The sequence below is a fragment of the Dendrobates tinctorius genome, unplaced genomic scaffold (assembly GCF_039654945.1).
Source record: "Dendrobates tinctorius isolate UK_male_01 unplaced genomic scaffold, ASM3965494v1 ptg000073l, whole genome shotgun sequence".
Classification (NCBI taxonomy): Eukaryota; Metazoa; Chordata; class Amphibia; order Anura; family Dendrobatidae; genus Dendrobates; species Dendrobates tinctorius.
The window spans coordinates 7828983-7851674 of record NW_027361741.1 but is presented as its reverse complement, the minus strand read 5'-3'; the positions used below and the strand labels follow the sequence as shown (position 1 = coordinate 7851674).

The 22692-nt window shown below is 44.6% G+C and overlaps 1 protein-coding gene across 2 annotated transcripts in view; it reads right to left on the bottom strand.

The window, feature by feature from the left end:
- Positions 1–5083: 5083 nt before the first annotated feature.
- The window catches only part of MVK (mevalonate kinase), a 40965-nt gene continuing 23356 nt past the window's right edge, over positions 5084–22692 (bottom strand). For both annotated transcript variants that reach the window (XM_073582624.1, XM_073582623.1), the window contains exon 11: positions 5084–6830. In XM_073582624.1, the coding sequence (XP_073438725.1) occupies positions 6661–6830 (170 nt within the window). In that variant the 3' untranslated portion in view covers positions 5084–6660. The remainder of the gene's footprint in view (positions 6831–22692) is intronic.

Sequence of the window (22692 nt, the reverse complement as noted above, 5' to 3'; positions counted from 1 at the left end):
CACCTCCCCAGCACCATCCACCTCCCCAGCACCATCCACCTCCCCAGCACCAGCAACCTCCCCAGCACCAGCAACCTTCCCAGTACCAGCAACCTCCACAGTACCTGCAAACTCCCCAGTACCAGCAACCTGCCCCGTACCAGACATCTCCCCACTTCCAGCAACCTGCCCCGTACCAGACATCTCCCCACTTCCAGCAACCTGCCCCGTACCAGACATCTCCCCACTTCCAGCAACCTGCCCCGTACCAAACTCCTTCCCCATACAACTTGCCATCAACATCATCTGCTCCTACAGTCCCTGCCCAACCCTCCACTCCACCACCCACCACCTCTTCTGCTTCCCACATGTCCACCCATTCTGTAGTTTTTTCCACACCTTCACCTCTAACTGTTCCTTCCCCACCATGATCCCAGTCCTCTCTCCACACTCCCAGTGTCGAAGTGTCCCGCAGCCCCTACAGCAGTATTTCCACCACACACTACACAGATTTATAATGTGTGTATTTAAATAAAAATGACCAGTTTTATGGTTTCAGTTTTATAGTTTCAAAGTCTTATTAAACAAGTTTATTAAAATTTTAAAAAAAAGTTTACTAAAAAAAACATTTTTCAATAAAAGTTAAATTATTTTACACTGGTTGTCTGTCATTTCTTTCTGCGGCGAAAAAGGTTAAATACAGGGTATTTAAAAGGTGAAATGGTATTCAAAACTAGGTATATAACTGTGGGTAAATTTTAGCTTTTTGCCACAGTTGTGTTCCTGGTTGTGTTTGAAGCAAAGTATTTCAAATAAAAAGTTGTGTTTATTGTTGGTGATTTCCTAACAATGTACACAACTTTTGTTAAAAGGTGAAATACTTTGCATAAAACACAACCAGGTACACACCTGTGGCCTAAAGCTAAAAATAGAGACCATGACAAGATAGCCAACTTTGGTTGGCAAAGGTATATACTGTTGGTACAGAAGGTACACAAGTTTGGTTGGGCACAAATCTTTCACACTCTGTCATCCTGCCAGTGTACTCTGCCTTGAGGTGACAAAGTATAGTGCAAAATTGTCCCTCATTACTGAAACCGTCACAGAACTTCTAGTGGTAATGTCATGGTAATCTTGCAAGATGGTTTCTTCAGAGGTGTCCTCAATGGAAATGGGTTCCTTGCAGATAACAAAATTGTGGAGTACCACTCACGCTTTGATCACCTCGTCCACAGTTTCTGTCTTGAGGTTGATCGCAGTCAATAGGACCCGCCATTTGGCTGTCAGAATACCAAAGGTACATTCAACCATTCTTCTTGCTCTTGTGAGGCGGTAATTAAAAATGCGTTTTGGTCTTGTCAATCCTCTGCTAGAGTACGGTTTCAAAAGGTGTTCTGACAGCTGGAAGGCTTCATCCCCTACACAGACAAATGGCATAGGTGGACCAGATGTTTGCGGCAGCGGTCTAGGTGGTGGGAACTGGAAGGTGTTTCCATACAGTTTACGCCCCATGGCAGACAGTTTGAAAACTTGAGAGTCATTGGAGCGGCCATAGGCCCCAATATCAACCGCAATAAATTTGTATTCCGCGTCAGCGATGGCCATGAGGACAATTGAAAAATATTTCTTGTAATTGAAATATTCCGATCCCGATCCAGTTGGCTTTACAATGCGGATATGTTTCCCGTCCACAGCGCCCAATCAGTTTGGAAACTGACATATCTGTTGAAACTTGTCAGCAATTTCAATCCACCTCTCTGTTGTGGGCTCTGGTAAAAACTCTTCAGCTAAGGAGTCCCACAGTGCACGGCATGTGTACTTCACAATTCCAGATATGGTGGAAATCCCGAGTCTGTACTGGAAATGCAGTGACGAAAGGGATTCTCCAGTTGCAAGAAATCTGTGGGGAATTAAAAAACAATAAATTAGTTTTAAATCACAGCATTACATACCAAAACTGACCTATAACACTTGGAGATACAAACTACCACCAACAAGATTGCAGTGAAAGTGTGCTCTGATGCGAGCATATCCAATAAATGTGGCTTACCTTAAAGTCACCATCAGACGCTCTGCGGGTGAAACAGAGAAGCGGCAATAGGTGTCCGCTTTTCTTATGAGGTGTGCAATGCGCTCCACCAAGTAATCAAAATTCTCCATTTTCATCCTAACATATCCAAAAAATTTATCCGGGTTTCGTCGAAGGTCCATGCATAGTGTAGAATAGACCCCAAGCGTCATTCTCTTGGCTGTGATGGGGTGGATCCACAAACGTCGTCTACGATGCCTGATGCGCTGCTGTCTCGCTCTCTCCTTCTCCAGAACAATCACCCTCAAACGATTTGCCTCCGCTGTAAAATCCGCCAAATTCTTCAAAATATTTCCAATGACAAAATCCATCTTCGCCAGTAACTTGCTCTTCTCTCCAACCTGCACTTTCTCCTCTACAACCTGTCAAAGAAGGGCTGTAGGAACATGCTATATATAGTTTTCCAGTAGCTAATCCCGTTCGGAAGGCCACAAGGGTCAATTTTAAAAACCGGATCCGGCGTAATCCGTCGAAAAACGGATAGAAAAACGGATGAACCGGATGAGACGGATCCGGTTTTGTCTGTCAAGAAAAAGACGGATCCGGCAGAAAACCGGATCCGTCACATCCGGTTTTACGAAACATTTGCCGGATCCGGCGTTCCGGCACGACGCCGGATCGCGCCTGACGCCGAAAACCTGATGTGTGAAAGTAGCCTAAATTGGAGCTTACAGTACAATAGGAGCCTACATAGCGCTTTTTTTCTCCACCTCTCCACCACGCCTACAGCAGTTGGACTGTTGAAGGTCTATAACGGACCAAAATGTTTACAGACTGCCATAACAAACTTCATCTGAATAAAGACTCTATAAGTTGACTTATCTATAATGGCCTCTCCTGCTTCCTTCCTCGCCCCCTCCACCATACTTCATCGCAGGTTTCTGCCACCGGCCTCCAAGGGAGCAGCACCAACAATGTGAGGGAAGACATTGTTACTACATCAGGTCTTTCACTGCGGTTTAGGGTTTTCATATTACACTCGGCCCAATGAAACCTTACACATAACAGTAGATCTACAATTAGTCCCTGACAAATTTCCTGGGGGAATTATAGAGGGTGGGCCATTTATATGGATACACCTAAATAAAATGGGAAAGGTTGGTGATATCAACTTCCTGTTTGTGGCACATTATTATATGGGAGGGGAAAACTTTTCAAGATGGATGGTGACCATGGCAGCCATTTTGAAGTTGGCCATTTTGGATCCATCTTTATAAATGGCCCACCCAGGTGTATCCATATAAATGGCCCACCCTGTACTTTATTTTGCCATGACGATAGCATCCATGCTCTAGCTTTGAAAGTATATGGTGCCCATGCATTCTTTGATATTAGTAGATATTGGAAAAAATAGTTCTTTTTGTTTTCCAAACTCACATCCTAATGGACATCATTATTACTTAGTTATTTATGTAATACAATTGAAAGTGATGTGAAAGATCAGCCTGATGAGATAAATGAGATTTAGACTTTTATCTAGGAGAGGATTCAAATTAGGTTCCCAGAAGAAATGTAGACTGTCTAAGAGAGGATTGGCGTTAGGTCCTGGAAACGAGAATCATCTTAACGTGGCTTCCAGGCACATGAATTGGCCAAATTATGTGCTAAGTATTCTCAACTTTTCATATACCGCGCTAGAAAATAAAGGGAACACTATAACATAGGATGTGGTATTTTAGTGTTCCCTTTATTTTTGTGAGCAGTATATCTCTAGTGCAGCAATGCAATTCAATTTTCATAGTTCATATTTTCATGTTATGGCACTACAGTGTGCTATCTTTAATATTTGTTATTATTATTTCTCGTTCTGCTAATGACCTAAGATTAACATCCTCAATATCAGAACCTCCCACTCCCATCTCCAAGACTTCTTGCATGCTGCACCAATTCTTTTGAATACACTAGGACAATTTATTAATCCCCAATACCAACAGTTTTAAGAGCACCCTAAAAACACATTTCTTCAGACTGGCCTACCGTCTCAACATAACTATCCCTGTGTTACCCATTCAAAATTTTCTTCAAAACCAGGACCCTCGTATCATCTGTTCTAACACCCTTTATGCATTTAATGGCCCTATGTGTCTGTACTTTTACACACACTGGTTGGTTACGGGTTCATGAATTACATGAACACCTTATCTATTACATTTTTGGCTGGCCCATACAATACAAGATTGTTACCATCCACCTTTTGTGTCTCCCCTATCTCCTCATAGATTGTAAGCTTGCTTGCGAGCAGGGACGTCATTCCTCTTGGTATCTGCTGACTTATGTAATTATTGTTATTCCGTAATTTCTTTATTGCCTGTACAAGTCCCCTACAAAATGTAAAGTGCTGCGAAATATGTTGGTGCTATAGAAATAAAATTATTATTATTACATGCATCTTGCGTTTTTGATGCTACGGATCTTGCCTTTTCTTTCTTGGTTCATGATTTAAACAAAGCTGCTTTGCTTTTGATTCTCCGTGGTATTTGGCTTTTGACAAAACTTTGATACAGCTATGTGGGAATTACATGCGTTTCCGCCAAACAAACTAAAGACAAATGTGCGGTTTTTATCTCCAGAATTTCTACACCTAATGCAAGTATAGAGGAAAAATCCATACATAAAACTCAGCATAGCTACAACAGAAATTGACCTGTGGTGGATTTGAAAAAAAAGCACCACAGGTCAGTTGACGCAGAATAAGAAAAAGAAAAAAAAAAAAGCACTGTGGGCATCCACTTTGCAGGAACGGCTGCATTTTTGATGCAGTGAAAATACGCATCAAAAATTCATCGTAGGCACACAACCTGAAGTTAAGCACAGAACAGGGACTAAACATAATAGGGGAGAGCTACGAATTCTGTCCTAAATATAGGATTTGACTTCTCGTTCAGAAACTGCACCAACCATATAGTAGCCCTTAGTATATAGTTTGCTGCATCTTCTTAGACACTTTTTCCTTCTACATCACCACTTTGCAGGCTAACCTTAAACGAGCATTGTGCACAAAAAAAGTGGCCACCATTATTAAATCTGGTACATTTTATGACTTGCAAGTATTTTCAAAACTGTAAAGCCAGATGTAAAAAATGTCCAATACACAATACAATTTGGCACAAGCTGAACTCTTCGGGACTCCTTCACAAAGCTCTTCAAAGACATCTCCTGGTAAGTATATTGCTTGTTGCAGAATGTCAAATCATGAGGGAAGGGATTGCCATAAGAGTGGAGAAAAATGATTTGCAGCATTTTTGTCCAGTGTGTTTGTCTGTAATCCATGGCCACCAGACCAGAGCCCTCTTCCTATGCCTGCTGGCATCCCTGGTTCCGCATCTGATTAGTAGGCCATGCAAAACTTCATCCTTGCAGTATGACACATGCATACAGATGCAGCAGGCCTACTAATCAGAAGAATCCATCACGTAGGAGGAGGTTTGCACAACTCTAGTCTGGCAATCACGTACTACCAATGTGGACACTGGACCAGGATCCTGTGAATCTTTGTGCCCAAGCAGACACTTTATTATTCATGAGCAAAAGTTATGTGACAAAATAACAGAACTTTCTCAGGTATACCTGGATTATTATAGCAAACTCGGCAATGGTTGAACATGTTTGCCCAGCACCTGTTGATTGGTGAGAAGAGTTTATGAAGCTACAAGCTGCTGGTAGTATCCCTATAAAGGCATATTATCAAATTTGAAAGTCATCCCCTATAGACAAGGACAGGGAATATCTTCCTGATCGTTGGGTGTCCGACCGCTGGAATCTCCACTGATCCTGAGAACTGAGGCTCTAAAGAGGCCCGTGAGAATGGTTGTAGAAGTCGATCATGAGCCCTGATGCTCCATTCATTCTTATGAGAGTGCTGAAGAACAGCCAAGCACAGCTCTCAGCAATCTTCGGCGGTCCCATAAAGAATGGTGCAGCAGAGAACCGAGGCTCTAAAGCAGATGGTGGATAACTTTCAAACTTGAAAATCCATTTAAGAAGTTACTCTAAAGAAACCACATTCTGCTTATCCTGTATCCACCTTGTATTATGTACTGCCAAATCCTGTATCAATCCTTAGCTACACTTTGCAATATTTAGACACAAAGAGTATTCACATTTCTTCTATGTCACTGGAGATTTATTTTTTTTTTTTTAGAAAACTACAAATCTTACTCTTGTGCTCCTGCTAAATTCTACAATAAATCTATTAGTCTCATTGTACAGTATAATACAGCTCATCTGCTACAGATAATACAATGTTTGATGCTAATTTTCTCCAGGAATTAAATTAAATATCTTTCTAATTAATATATGTAGTCATTCCTGCCAAAACAGGCACACAGCACCCACAGAGAGATCCTACAGCAGGTCTGGATATCCTCATCCTTTGGAGGCTTCTTCTCAATCACAAAGATCCCGATTTACTTATTGCTGCATCTGAGTTTTGCAATGGGATACACGTCAACGCCTCTGGTATGTGCGGGATAAAGCTGGTAATTATATAATTATAGTAAGTTACTAGCTTCACACAGCACCGGGTGCTCAAGACCTAAAGAAAGCAATGACTGCCATCTTGGCTGGCTTTGAATTTCGGATGTTGTTATTCTCTATGCTGTTTCCAGTGATCGTCTGACATCTTCAGGCAATGATGATGATGATGATGATGATGATGAAAAATGCAAAGAGACTCCAGGGGCTCCAATACTGGTCTCCCAGCACTCATATCCACAGTCTGAAAGCTGTCGTTTGGCTGTATCCACCATCGTGGGCTCAATGTCTAACAGAAAAGACCATTGATTTAGTGTATTGTAGACATATCTATGCCCATTATAGCAGGCATTTTCATTCATAAAAATGTATAGTTCTTAGCTTAATTATTCTATTTACCACCACTCTATAAATGTTGAACGCTGGTCTGGTACTAGCGGAAACAAGAGCAGCTTTACGTTTTTGCTATTTTACAACTTTCTGTGAAATGCTGCCACCTAGCAGACCATAAAGGAACTGAACACTCAATCTTTGCAGGCGAAGGGAACAGAATTTCTCATAGAGAATAAAACCTCCTGTAATATGACATAAAGGCACTGTGCACAAAAACATGTATGAGGATACCCTGTATCTAGTAGTCCAGGAATGCATTTATAGGACGCAACAGATCTGCATGAGCTGTTGTCTCTGTGCGGATTGCTTCTCCAAGAAGATGACAGCCATACTTTCCTGCAGGAATCTTAAATTATCGACAGTTGTACTTGGACTAGATCAAAATACAACTAGTTAACGGGGCTGAAACCCGGTAGGAATCTTTATTTTCCTTTATTACTAGTGAATATGAATTAGTATTTCATTTAATGAGATGCAATAATACACTGTGTGCACAATTATTAGGCAATTTGGGTTTTTGATTATTAATTTTGTCATTGAACAACTACGGTGCTGTTGGTCAATGCAAGGTTAATAAACCTGAATATTTAAAAAAGTAGAAGTGAGGTTTTGTTTTTCCTAGAATATCTGTGTGCAGAATTATTGGGCAACGATTAGTGTGCAGAATTCTTATTTAAATGTACATTTTTCATCTCAATTGTTTATTTTTATCTGTTAAACTAAGAATAACCAATAAAAATATTTGAACACTAATCTGATGACAATCTACTTTTTGGGCAGCACCAATCACAGCCTCTCAGACGCTGTTCAGAGAGGTGACTCTTTTCCTTCACCATAAATCTTCTGATTAATGGGACTGTCAGTACAGAATGGCTGTTTAAAAAGTATAGACACTCAGTGCATCATGGAGAGGCAAATCATTTAAATACACCTTCCCACCTATCTCCACCCTTTTCTGGCTCTATGAAGCCAGAGCTGTCAATCAAAGAAGAGGAGAGGGGTGGAGATAGAGAGAAAATGAACAGGTGAGAAAGTTTATTTAAATGATTGGTCCCACCATGAAGCAGCGAGTGGCTATACTTAGTTTTATCGGTCATTCTAAGTCAGGCGAGGAAGGAACCATGAAATTATTCTTTCATCATTAAGGCCTTTACTGGCTAGCCAAGCAGTGGAGTCCACTGATGCATGCAATGTAACCTTATCCTGCAGAACAGTCATGGTTTTCTTGAAAGACGCAGGCTTTTTCCTGTACCACTGCTTCAAGAAAGTGTCTTCTAAGGGTATGTGCGCACTTTGATTATTTGCTTGTAGAAATTTCTACATCTCTTGGCAGCAAAAACGTGCATTTTGCCACGATTTGTGGTGCATTTCTGATACGTTTTATTCAGTAATGAAGGCTTTTTTGAGCTAAATAAAGATATTTAAAAAAAAAAAAAGTTTTGTGATGTAAGTTGTTGGTTCAACACCACCTTTTTTATTCTGATGCAGTAGCATCATAGTAATGGGATTAGAGCTTGGTGTCAGCAGCTGTCATTGACACCAAGCCCTAGGCTTAGTAATGAAAAGGTGTCAGCCAGACACCCTCATTACTAAACAAGTAAATACACATTTTCACCAGCCTAACAGAATGAACCTACATAGGCTGTAACCAAAGAGCAACTCTTAATAAAAAAAAAAAATTGCGTGGGCTCTCGCATAATTTTTATAACCAGCAGAGAGAAAGCCGACAGCTGAAGGCCAATAGCCATAAAGATTCCCAGGCTATTAATATCAGCTCACAGCCGTTTGCTTAGCCTTTACTGGCTAGTTTACAGGGGGGACCCCAGAAAAAAAATTGACATAGGGTCCCCCTATAAAGTCTAACCAACAAAGGCTAGGCAGACAAATGCGGGCTGATATTAATAGCCTAGGAAGGGGCCATGGACAATAGCCTCTCCCAGAATAAAAACATCAGCTCTCAGCCGCCCCAGAAAAGGCGCATCTATAAGATGCGCCAAATCTGGCACTTCACCTTGCTCTTCCCACTTGCCCTGTAGAGGTGTCAAGTGGGGTGATGGTTGGGAGAGGATGATATCACCTTTGTATTGTCAGGTGACATCATGCCCATGGGTCAGAAATGGAGAGGCATCTATAAGACGCCCCCATTACTAACCCCATAGTGATATTATAAAAAAAACACACACAGAATAAAGTCCTTTATTTGAAATAATGACAGACTTCTTTATTAAATCTATATTTAAACCATACTCACCGAACGCCTAATCCACCGACACCAACATCTCCTGCAACAAAAATAAAATTATAAACCACAATATTACTCACCTGTCTGCAGAGACGGTAACCCATAATGTCCCACGAAGATTCTGATGTAACTGCTCTCAAAGACAGCTGGTGATACACTGCGGGAGCGATTTCCCCCTGTCAGTGTATCACTGAGCTACCGTGAGACAGTTCACCGGAGTTCAACAGCTCCGGTAATCTCCCTTACGGCACCACCGCTGTGTGAGAACTTTCTCGCGCAGCGGTGGTGCCGTAAGTGACAGCAATGGAGCTGATTAGCTGATGAACTCCGGTGAACTCTCTCATGGCAGCTCAGTGATACACTGGGGGAGGGATCTTCCGATGTGACTGTTCTCCACTTGAGATCGCCGAGGAAAACACTCGGGATTACGTGGACTATGGCAGACAGGTGAGTGTATGGTGGTTTTTTATTTTTTATATAGGAGACATGGGCATCGGGGACTGGGCAGTAAGGAGAGTATAATTTTTTTTATTTGTATTTCAATATGTAATTATTTTACGTTTTTTTTTCTTTTAAGAGTGAGCACAGGTGCCGGCTGATGAGAGACTACTTCTCTCATCAGCGACTCCTGCCATCACTATTATTAGTGACAGGAGACATAGCCTGATGGATGGAGTAGTCTCATCATCCCACGCCTGCTGACCTCCGGTAAACTTTTTACCAGGGGTCACCACTGCGGGGTCACGCTGACATCTGACAACATGACGCCCGCAGCGCTATGACCTACGGTCTTACCGGCGGTAGCGTTACCGCCGATAAGAACCACCGCACCGGTGTTTCCCACACTGTCCACAAATGAGAGAATGGGAAACACCATAGGAAGCCGGTAAAGACGCAAACAAAAACTCAGCATATCCATAGACATTTTTATACCTGCATTTTTGCCGCATATTTGACTGACTCAATGTGCGGAAAACGCTAAAAATCCGCCAAAGAATTGAAGAATTGACATGCTGCAGCAGAAAAAACAGATTTCTTACTGGTAATGCTCTTTTTTATAGTCCACGATAGCACCCACTGAGAGAGGGGATCCGCCCCTAGGAACAGGAAACCTACAGAGATAAAAAGGGAGGCCCCCCTCGCTCCCTCAGTTGGATTACAGAGAATGAGAGGAACCGCTGCACAAGTTTTAGTTAATTGCTCCACAGGCCGTTTAAAATATGTACATATATACATTTCCAGCTACATACCTATCTGTATATCTTTCTCTATATACAACTAATCCGTCACCCAAAGGAGTGAACCGCATGCAACTATAAATTAAGGGAGGGAAGTGAGTGGGTGCTGTTGTGGACTCTATAAAACAACATTATGGGTAAGTAATCCGTTTTCTTCTCTTCGCCACAACAGCACCCACAGAGATTTTCAGAGACAATCACCTGGGAGGGACCACCGTCTCAAGAATTGATCTACCAAAGACTAAGTCAGTAGAGGAAGACAAGTCCAGCCTGTAGTGACTATAGAAGGTAGAAGGTGAGGACCAGGTTGCAGTCATATATAAGGTCAATCGAGACATCTGCTCTTTCAGCCCAGGAGGATGCTATCGCTTGTGCGGAATGTGCTTTTATACCCCGTGGAAGGTCTTCACCTTTTGCCAAGTATGCCAACCCAATCGCATCTCGGATCCATCGAGATAGCGTACCCTTCGTGATTCCAGACCCCTTTCTGCGACCCTGAAAGGACACAAAGAAAGCCCTGTTCTGCCTCCAGGGTCTAGTCCTATCTAAATAGGCCAAGACCGTTCTCACGTCTAGAGTGTGAAATTTTTCCTCCTCAAGTGTTGCTGGATTATCATAAAAGGAGGGAAGAAAAATCTCCTGAGATCTATGGAACTTAGTAGTCACCTTAGGAAGGTATGAAGGGTCTGTCTTTAATACTATCCTATCGTGGAATACGGATAGGAAGGGAGGATCTACAGATAACGCTTGGATATAGCTCACTCTTCTTGCTGATAATAAGGCCACTAATAAGGCAGTCTTTAATGAAAGACATTTTATTGAAGCTGAGTGTAATGATTCAAATTGGGCCCCTGTCAATACCTCCAAAACTAGGCTGAGGTCCCAAGGTGGTATCTGAGGAATATGTACTGGGTCTGCTCGCTGACATAAATTGAGCTATCCACCTATCCTCCACGACGTTGTAATTATACAGGGCCCCCAGAGCCGATATTTGAACCTTTGGGGTGCTTACTGATAGACCTAAGTCCCGACCTCTCTGCAAGAATTCCATGATGGCAGGGATACTAGATCTTTCTAGAGAGGGCTGCTGTATGAAAGGATAGAAATTTTCTCCATACTTTAGTGTATATTCTGGTCGTGGCCTCTTTTCTACTGTTTAGTAAGGTATTGACTAAATTCTCTGAGAACCCTCTTAGCCTCAGTTACTGCCTCTCCAGTGAAGGCCCTTCACCTGAGGATGATAGATGGGTCGTTGAGAGAGCAGGTCCCGCTCCCACAGGAGGATCCAGGGGTCGGACACAGACATGGTCCTGAGCCACGAAAACCAGGGCCTCTTGGGCCAAAACGGGGCTATCAGGATTACTCTCGCTCCTTCCTCCCTTATCTTTCTGATGACCACCGGCAGAATCACCATCCCATCGGGGGAAAGGCATACGCTAGATGAAAAGGCCAAGGGAAATGAAGGGAGTCGAGTAGGTCCGGTTGGTCAGCACTGTATAGTGAAGCGAACCTTTTGACCTGCCTGTTTCTTGTAGCAAACAGGTCTATTTCTGGAACACCCCACATGTCCGTTACCCTCCTGAATATGCGATGGATGAGCACCCATTCCCCCTGATGCATGGTATGGCGACTGAGAAAGTCTGCTCTGAAGATGTCTATTCCCCTGAAGTGAAGAGCCGATAGGGACAAAAGATGTGCTTCGGTTATTGTTAGGATTTTCTCTGCGGTAGACAGAGATTCTGACAGAGTTCCTCCTTGATGATTTAAATATGCTACGAAGGTGCTGTTGTCCGACAGAACTCTTGTATGAGTCCCTCGCAGCTGTGGAAGAAATTTACATATAGTGTCATAAATAGCTTTCAATTCCCTCAAATTTGATGAGCTGCTTGCTTCACTCATGGACCACTGTCCCTGAACAATGCTTTCCCCTAAATGCGTTCTCCACCCGAAGGGATTAGCGTCTGTAGTAATTATTTTTGAGGGTGTTACCACCCACGGAACTCCTCCCGAGAGATGGTTTGGGTCTAGCCACCATGATAGGGATCTAACTACCTCGGTCGACAGGGATATTACGCCCTCCAACTGCCCCTGCAGCCATTCCTCCTCTTGTAGGATGGCTCACTGTAACAGCCTAGTATGGAACTGGGCCCATTCTACTGCCAGAATGCATGATATAAGGGAGCCGAGAAGGGACATAGCATTCCTTAGGGACATTCTAGGACTGTTGACTGCTGAACGTACTTTATTTACTATAGATAACCTTTTTGCTTTCGGGAGAAGGCATCTCTGACTTACTGAGTCCAGATGAAGGCCCAGGAACGTCTGGCAAGTTAACGGGAGCAACCTGGATTTGTCCCAGTTGGTGAGCCAACCTAAACCCTTTAAAGATGAAATTACATCAGCTAGACGATGTTCACATTGGAAGGCGGCGTTCCCTACCACCAGAAGATCATCCAGGTATGGCACTATTAAAGTGTCCTTTAGCCGTATATGCGACATCACCTCCAGCATTAACTTAGTAAAGATCTGGGGGGCAATGGACAACTCGAAGGGCATTGCAGCGAACTGAAGATGACGAACTTGACCTTCTCCCACAACCGCCACTCGAAGATATTGTTGATGCATGACATGTATTGGGAGATGATAATATGAATCCTTGAGATCCAGAACTGCCATGAAGCATCTGGGGAACAAAATTTTTATGGCTGATGGGATGGATTCCATAAAAAAGGTCGGAGATCTTAGAAAGCTATTCAATTTCCTTAAATTAATTATGGTCCTGTAGGACCCATCTGGCTTAGAGACCAGAAACAAGGGGGAGTAAAATCCTTTCCCCCTCTGGTTTGCCGGAACCTCTACTAAAACGCGTTTGGATAATAGACCCTTAATTTCTGACTCCACAGCCTCCTGCTGAGCCTGGGACTTTAGAGAAGTCAATATGTAGGCGTCCAGAGGGACTCGGCCAAACTGTAATCTTAAGCCAGATGTCACAAAGTTAATGGCCCAGGAAGTAGATATTATTTCCTTCCATTGCTGGCAGAAGAATAATAACCTGCTACCCACCGGGGGACCGGTGTTACTGGGACTTGTCTCCACCCTTGAAGGGATGTCTGCCAAACAGGGTACCTTTTTGTTTGGCTTCTCTGTTGCCCCAGCGCTCCTGGTTCCTATAGTCCTTCTTTCTGCTGAATGACTGCCTTCTGAAAGCTCTCCTATAGGACGGAATATAAGCATTAGGGAACTCCTTTGGTGAGAATTTTGTCAAGCACTGCGCCAAACAGGTACTCACCCTGGCAAGGTATGGCAGAGAGCTTCGATTTAGTCTGCGCGTCACCTCTCCAGCCTTTTAACCATAAGGCCCAACGGGCTGAATTGGTTAATCCTGCTGATTTGGCCGCTAGGTGCAGGGAATCGGCCGAGGCGTCCGCCAGGAAGGCTGTTGCCCCTCTAATAAGAGGAATGGAGGAACATGACTTGTCCTTGGATAGACCACTCTTTATATCCTCCTCCAACTGACAACCACACTGACATGGATCTCACGGTGCAAGTGGCTGATATTGCCGGCTTGAAGGCTCCTGTACATGACTCCCAGGATCTCTTAAGGAGTGTATCCGCCTTACGGTCCAGAGAGTCAGACAGCATTCCTGAATCATCCACCGGTAAGGAAGAGCCTCGTGAGGTTGAGGGTACGGATATTGAGGGAAGGAAATTTCGCTGCCCCTGCTTTTCCCATTCCTTTTTCTCTAACTCTTTCACTGCGGGTATCACTGGGAAAGCTCGCCTCTCCTTCAGAGAGAGGCCTGCGAACATGATTTCTTGAAGTCTTTTGGGGTCCCTGGAATCCGTCAGCCCCATAGTCTTTCGGACCGATCTGACAAGGTTATTGATACTTTCGGTTGGAAAACAGGTATGCTCCTCTTCCTCCTCTGAAGATAAAAAGGATCCCAGGAGGAAATTGAGCCCAGCTCTCCACGGTCCGAGGATGATCTGGACATAGGGGAGGCATATTTCCTGCTGGGTCTATGCTCTCTGACCTTGCTGGAACCCCCCCAAAGTCTGCAGTTCCTCCCTTATCATAAGCCTGATGTCCTCCGTTCTTAAGGCTAGTTTCACACTAGCGTATTTTCCATGCAGCGCATGGCGCCGCTAAGCCCCGCCCCCTGCCTGCTCCATCCGGTCATCTCCTCCTACTATCGCACATGGCCGCATGCGATCTGCGCACCCTATCTTTAGCATAGGGTGCGCAGACCGTGCGCTAGTAGGATTTTTGAGTACGCTGCGCACTTTTGAAGGTGCGCGCCGAACGCACCATGTTGCATTTTGGCGCGCTCGGCGCACCTTCAAAAGTGCGCAGCGCACGCAAAAATCCTACTAGCGCACGGTCTGCGCACCCTATGCTAAAGATAGGGTGCGCGGTGCGCAGATCGCATGCGGCCGTGTGCGATAGTGGGAGATGACCGAACGGGGCGGGCATGGAGCGAGCAGGAGGCGGGGCTTAGCGGCGCCGTGCACTGCATGTAAAATACGCTAGTGTGAAACCAGCCTTACTGAGGAATTTTCCTGCAGGGTATGCCCGATGCAGACCTGACAAAGCCTTTTAGTATAACTGTAGGGAAGGGGCTGGGAGCATAGGGCGCATTCCTTATGTTTAGATTTTCCGTTTTGTTTTTTTTTTACCTAAAGAGGTATACAGAAAGAAGGGGCTATCAGCTTCATAGGTGTGAACAATAACACTCACCCAGTGAAGCTTGTCAGCATGGTACCCATTGCGAAGGCACAGGCTGAGATGTGGATTGACTTGATTTCTTGTCTCTCCCACTCTTATTTGTGGAGCCACTCAGTCCGGAGCGGGGTCATTGGGAGACGACATCGCTGCACACCGGTACTGCCTCTAGCTGGTGCTTTTATGCAGCTCCCCTCCTCAAAGATGAAAAAGTGGCCTCTTTTTTTTTTTTTAGAATCCTCATCCGGAAGTGTTACCAGCACTTCCGGGTCCAGCAACCCACTTACTGTGCCTGCGTGGCCTCGCCGCTCTGTACAGGCGCTCTGCCGCCTCCTCAGTCCCCCCCGGAAGTGAAGGCAAGTACTTCCGGGGGAGAGCGCTGTTCGTGGCCACTGCGCATGCGCAAGCCAGCTCCGTCCACCCCGGCTGCGAGTCGCCACGAGAACCCTATGGGGGAAGCCCGCACCCTGCCCCCCCACCCATACCGGGCAAGTAATGGCCCCGTTCTGCCGTACCGCGCTCTCCATCTGAGCCAGATCAGGCCCTCCCAGACCCTGGCTTCATGCTGCCCTTTTTTCAGCTGAGGGGGGAGGTGAATACAGGCGCTGGAGCCCCGGCCGTTCCCGCAGAGACCGCACAGGCGGTATCACAGCCCAGGTATCCTCTTGCGATCTTCTCTCTACAGGTTCCCTTAGGAACAGGAAACCAACTGAGGGAGCAAGGGGGCCCGCCCTTTTTATCTCTCTGCTTCCTGTTCCTAGGGGCGGATCCCCTCTCTAAGTGGGTGCTGTTGTGGTGAGGAGAAAAAACACACTGCAAATGCTCAAAGAAGATTTACTGAACAAGTGCACAACACTTCAGGATTGTCATTGAATTAGCTTGCATAAGCATTTCATAGCGTTTTTTTTCCCATTTCGGAGTGGAAAAGAGGCCTTGAAAAAGCATAAAAAATGCACCGTGTGCACAGAGTAAAAATTGACAGAAGGTTTAGTTGATTTTGAATCATCTTCAACCCGAAAAGATCCAACTAGATCATAGCAGTACCCTCATCTTTACTTCGCTCCCGTCTGAGTCAAAGTGGAGGGCTGTGCTCATTACTGATCTAGCCACAGGTTCATTCATCTGGTCCATCAAGAATCACTCCCATCCCATCAGTTCATAAAACCTTTGAAAATTCAGTGTTCAGATATTTCTTGGCCCAGTCTTATCATTTCAACTTCTGTGTCTTGTTCAGTGCCGGTCGGCTTTCAGCCTTCCTTACCTCGGCCATGTCTCTGAACACCATCATTTTTTTGCGACCCTGTTAACTATTTGAAACAAAACGTTTGAAGGTTCTGTCATCAAACCAATATTTTAGCAATTTCAAGAGTGTGTCATCCCTCTCTAAGACGTAACAATTTTTTTTTTTCTACTTTTAAGAGTTGGTTAAATCTCTTTTTTGGCCCTTTTTGCCTGAGGAAAACAAGCAGCCTAATAATTCTGCACACCTTGATAAAGGGTGTTGATAGCCTTAGGCCACCCCCTTCCTCATTACACACATACACATCACCTAATCAGCTTCTTTCAATAAGCTTCAGGTTTATAATAATAACAATAATAATCTTTATTTTTATATAGCGCTAACATATTCTGCAGCACTTTACAGTTTGCACACATTATCATCACTGTCCCCGATGGGGCTGACATTCTAATTTCCCTATCAGTATGTCTTTGGAATGTGGGAGGAAACCAAAGTGCCCGGTGAAACCAAGCAAACACGGGGAGAACATACAAACTCCTTGCAGATGTTGTCCTTGGTGGGATTCGAACTGAGGACTCAAGCGCTGTAAGGCTGCAGTGCTATCCACTGAGCCACCGTGCTGGCCACAGCTTGAAGTTGGACAATCTGTATAAAAATGATGATATGGCCAAAATATTCACTTGCCAAATAATTCTTCACACAGTGTAAATGGATAATTCATTGGAAAACTATTTGTCAGGGCCATTAAACTTTATGAGGAACCTGTCTGAGCCTCTCATAAGGGCAGGTAGAGGTTATTATCCTGGATCGGCTGGAACTAAAGCAATACGATAGATACACGGGTATTACATACCTGGTAATGTGTTTTTTCATGAGACATGACGGCACCACGAGAGAGGGGATCCGCCCATTGAGGACAAGAAACCTTCAAGATAAAAGGGGCGGCTCTTCTCTCCACATCAGTTGTTTTACAGAGCACGAGAGGAACTCCGCAGGTTAGTGCACTGTAGGGATTCAACTCGATCAGGAGCAATGGGAGTCAATCAGGAGGCACGTTCCTTTAAAAGTTCATAGGGTTTATTGCTTCATAACCCATCAAACATAACACAAGGAATAGCCTTTAGCTCAGGCGAAAGCAAGCATAAGTGTCCATGATTTCAGGCTCAGTCCTGGAGCCTCAGCAAACACAGGAGGCTTATCCGTCCTCACATACAGCCAATATCCACAGGCCTCAGCGGGTCAGCAGCCTCCGCACGTGGTCTTCAGGAAGGTAGCACAACTTCCACCACATAGGCCTCCCGGGACCTTCCACATGGCCCAATCAGATCCATGCGCTCTCTCATGTGACCTACTCTGCTTACCTTATATGGGCCGTAGTCACGCCCACCGGGTCACATGGCCATGACCTCATCACAGGTCCTTCAAGCATTCATACACATATACTGTATTATGACACTCTTAAACACACGCCTGGGTGGATTTGTAGATGATTGATCCCGCCCGTCTCATCAATCATCTGAAGGCTTCTCCCTGACACATTAGAACGACAGATCAGCTCTGCTGATCAGCACATAAGCAAGCCTTCATCTCAAGGCCAACCACCTTGAGATACATAACGATCCTTCAGCATCCTATACCCATTACCACAATGGATATGCCTGTAGGCTCGTCCTGGGACACCCACACAGCACCCCCTAGCGGTCATAGTGGTCACTGCACCACAGTACATATAAATAATACATCCTTTACACTACTAAATTTCCAACACCCAAGGGAGTGTATAATGCTAATAATGCACCCAACTAATGATGTGATCAATAGGGAGGGAATATAAGGGTGCAGTCATGTCTCATGAAAAAACACATTACCAGGTATGTAATACCCATGTTTTTCCATTCTACATGATGGCATCACGAGAGAGTTACAGAGATTTGTTTTCTCTTAGGGAGGGATCACTGCTTGTAACACTCTTCTCCCAAATATGAGATCAGAGGTAGGCAAATAGGTCTAACCTATAATGTCTGACAAAGGTAGACGGAGCGGACTAAGTGGCCGCTTTACTGAATTGGTAAATGGGAGCCTCTGCTCTCTCCGTCCAGAAAGTCGTCACGGCCCTCGTGGAGTGGGCTTTTAGGCCTTCTGGAATAGCCCTGCCTGCACCGTTATCTGTTTAACACAATCCAACAATATTAAGAACTTCAGTATATTTCCACATCAGGAAAAAAGTTCAAAACACATGGTATAAGGACAACTCCCAATAAGCAATATATACCTATATAGAAAAACTGGAGTATAACATCCAAGGTAATAAATTTCAAATAAGCAAAAGTATAGTGAAAAAGGTATAAACTTTATTGATACAAAAAATGAATAAAAAGTTTTTTTGTTCATGTATATAACACATTGTATAATCAGGTATCAGAAGAGAAACAATACAGGAGAGGTCAACAGCATATACAATTGAATGCAATGGTCTATACCAAAATGTACAGCCAAGAAACCCTATAATAATGTGACAACCGCAAAAAATTGCGTCATAGTGATATGCTGTCACGGGTTTAATGGAAAAGGGGTCCCTCACAAAACCCATAAACAATCATACATCGACCCAGAATAAAGTGCTATAGTGCAAAAACGTTATATGAGGAGAGGGTACCCAAATGAACCATGCTTACCCATATGGGACATATCTGCTGTGTGTCAAATCCTAAGCCCCAACGCACGTTTCGCGCTGGGCTTCATCGGAGGGCTTGTCAAGCCCCCCGATGAATGATTGTTTATGGGTTTTGCGAGGGACCCCTTTTCCATTAACCCCGTGACAGCATATCACTATGGCGCAATTTTTTGCGGTTGTCACATTATTATAGGGTTTCTTGGCTGTACATTTTGGTATAGACCATTGCATTCAATTGTATATGCTGTTGTCCTCTCCTGTATTGTGTCTCTTCTGATACCTGATTATACTGTTGTATTATATACATGAACAAAAAAACTTTTTATTCATTTTTTGTATCAATAAAGTTTATACCTTTTTCATTATACTTTTGCTTTTTAGAAATTTATTACCTTGGATGTGATACTCCTGCACCATTATCTGCTGGCATAACTACCTTTCTCACTCATCTAGCTATAGTTTGTCTAGAGGCTTTTAAGGCCCCTCCTTGCCCCTTGGAATGAGACAAATAATGCCCCCTGTTTTCTCCAAGGTCTCGTTACCTCCAAATACTGCAGGAGACATCTCCTCATATCTAGGCAATGAAGCCTCTCCTCCTTCTGGTCGTTAGGGTCAGGACAAAAGAGATGGTAAGGTTATCTCCTGAGCCCTATGGAATTTTGATATCACCTTGAGAAGGTATGCTGGATCTTAATTTTTAACACAACTCTATCATCTATGGCCTGAGTGTAGGGAGGGTCTTGTTGATAATGCGAGTAACTCCTCAACATACTGGCCGACGCGAGCGCCTTTAATAAGGCTGTTTAATGTTAGAATCCCTATATAATGTTGTGCTTTTAAATGGTTCCAACGGACTTTGTCAAAGATGACAGGACTAAATTTAGATCCCAAGGAGGAGGAGGAGTAGAGGACGGACAGAGTCATCTCTAGTACAGGCATGGCTAAACCTGGCCACCCTCCCATCTCTTGTCAGGTTGCAGTTGAATAAGGCTGCCAGGGCTGAGACATGTACTTTGAGGGTACTGACAGCTAACCCTAATCCTAAACCTTTCTGCAGAAAATTCCAGTAATGCCACTATCGGGACATTCCCTTCCCGTATTGGATCTGAGGTAGAACCATGGCCTTATCGGCCAAAAAAGTGCTATCAAAATCACTATGGCTCTGTCCTCCCTGATCTTCCTCAGAACCGCTGGTATGAGGCATATTGGAGGGAAGGCATACAGGAGACCTGATGTCCACTCTATCCTGAAGGCGTCTACTGCCAATCGTCTGTCCGCCAGACTCAGGAAGCAGAATTTCTGAACCTTTCTGTTGGCTTTTTTGAGGCAGAGAGATCTATACTGGGATTTTCCCACATGTGTCCTATCCGTTGAAAAACGGATTCTTTTTGGTACTATTTTCCTTGCCTCAAGTGGTTCCTGCTCAGACAGTCTGCCTTCAGGTTGTCTATACCTCGGATATGCAGGGCCGATAATGAGAGGGACTGGTGTTCTGCCAGAGTGATGATCCGGTCTCAAGCTGTTTAGCGGAGGCCCTTTGACAAGAGCAGTCTCCTTCAGCCTGAAAGAGCCGGTGATTATCTGCCTCAAGGACTGAGAACGGGTGCCCCCTTGGTGGTTTACCTATGCAACCACTGCTTAGTTGTCCTGATAGGACTCTCACGTGGTGTCCACTTTAAGTGTGGTAACAATTCCTCTGGCGTTTTTTCAATTGTTAGAAGTTCTCAATAGTTCAAGGGTAGATTTCTTTCCTCCTGGGCCCAGGGATCCTGGAGCCATAATGTGTCTAGGTGGGCTCCCCACCGCCAAGGACTAGTGTCCGTTGTGACCACCTTGGAGGCAGTGTGTGTGTGTGTGTGTGTGTGTGTGTGTGTCGGGAACTTCCCTTGGAGAGGACTATCAGTAACCACCACCTGAGTGACTGGAGTACAGAGTCCGGAAGGGTGAGCTTTTGCTCTAACCTTCCCTGCAGTTCCCTGTTGTTCTGCAGCACACACCTTTACAGTTCCTTTTTGTGGAAGCTGTCCCATTTCACTGTTGGTATGCAGGAGGTGAGGGACCCCAACACCAACATGGTCCTCCACAGAGCTATCTCTGGCTTTTTTTATCTCCCTTGTCCTCCTCTGGGAGGTGATGCTCCTGCTCCACTGAGTTCATTGTTAACCTCAAAAATTTCTAGATCATTGGTTCCAGTTTGGATTTTTTTTTTTTTTTTTGAGGTCCAGCTGCCATCTAAACATCTATAGTGTTTTCATCACTATTCTGACTTGATCTTGACAGTAAGGGAGATTTCTTCCCTATTATCAAGAAGTTGTCCCAATAGGGTATCATCAGAGCATCTTTCCCTCTGAGGTGCGCTGTGAATTCTGCGATTAGCCTTGTGAAAACATGAGGGCTATCACTACTGCACAGGGCAGGGCCCTGTATTGGAAGTGACACTACTGAGACCCATCCGGACTGTCACTCTGAGACGTATATGGCCTTATTGCCGGATCTGGTGATAAGTGTTCATGAGATCTCGGAACTGTTATATAACATTCGAGGAAGAAGGAATTCTACTGCTGGCCTTATTGTCTCCACCGGGATTATCAGATACCTATTGAGGTCTTTTCAGAATTATAATTGACCTCCAGGAACTTATCTGGGGCTTCAACCAAAATCTTTTCCACGACATGTTTGTCTAGGAGTGAGGTTGTTTCCCCTTCCAGACAGTCTTTCTCTGAGAGGATTGCATATGTCCTCTTGGAAGCCAGTGGTGGAACCTTAACTCCAGATCTGATCCCACAATTTGCCGGATCCAGGTGCTGGCCGAGAACCTTTCCCAAGCTGGGAGGAAGTGCACCTGAGAATACCTGTCACTGGAAGGGTTTTTTGGTGTTTTTGGAGGGTTTGCTAAAATAGCAGCCTCTCGAGCAGCTGTTTCTGTCTCGATCCTTATATTGCAATCCTCTGTATTGCAATCCTCTGGATTTCCGGCCCTTCCGAAAGGAGCACCGAAAGAGGCCTGAAGATGGCTGTCTTTTGGGAAAATTTTCTTTTTTGTTGTCGGTTTTCCCTCATACATCAACCAATGTCTGACCAAAATAGGAAATTTCCTTCACACGGTAAAGGGCAGAGTTACATCTTTGCCTGTGTGTCCTCCAGCCAGCATTTAAGCCATCCTGCACAGCGTCCTATATTAGCTAAAGTTCTTTGTGCCTGCGGGCTGGTCTCCCCTTCCAGTGCCAGCGCAGCCTCAAGCTGCATTGTGGACGTCACCTGACGTATGCAGTCACGCTCAGTCTAGAATGGCCGGTGGCCTAATTTGCTGTATAGCCTTGCTGAATCCTGCTGAAGTTTCAGCTAGGAATACTGCCACTGCTCTTATGGCTGGTATTGCCTCTAGCATAGTCTCCCTGGGGATTCTTTGCTCTAGCTGATCCTCTGGGTTATTGATCCATATCTTAAGGGATCTAACCACACCAGTGGCCGCGATGGCCTGTGTAAGTGTTTCAGCTGAGGTCTCCCAGGCTGCTTTAAGGCAACTATCTGTCTTTCTATCAGAGGTTCTTTCAGGGAACCTAAATCCTTTAAGGAGCAGGGAGGACTTTCTGGCGACCTTTGATATCGCTACATCAATTTTGAAGCCTCATCCCAGGATG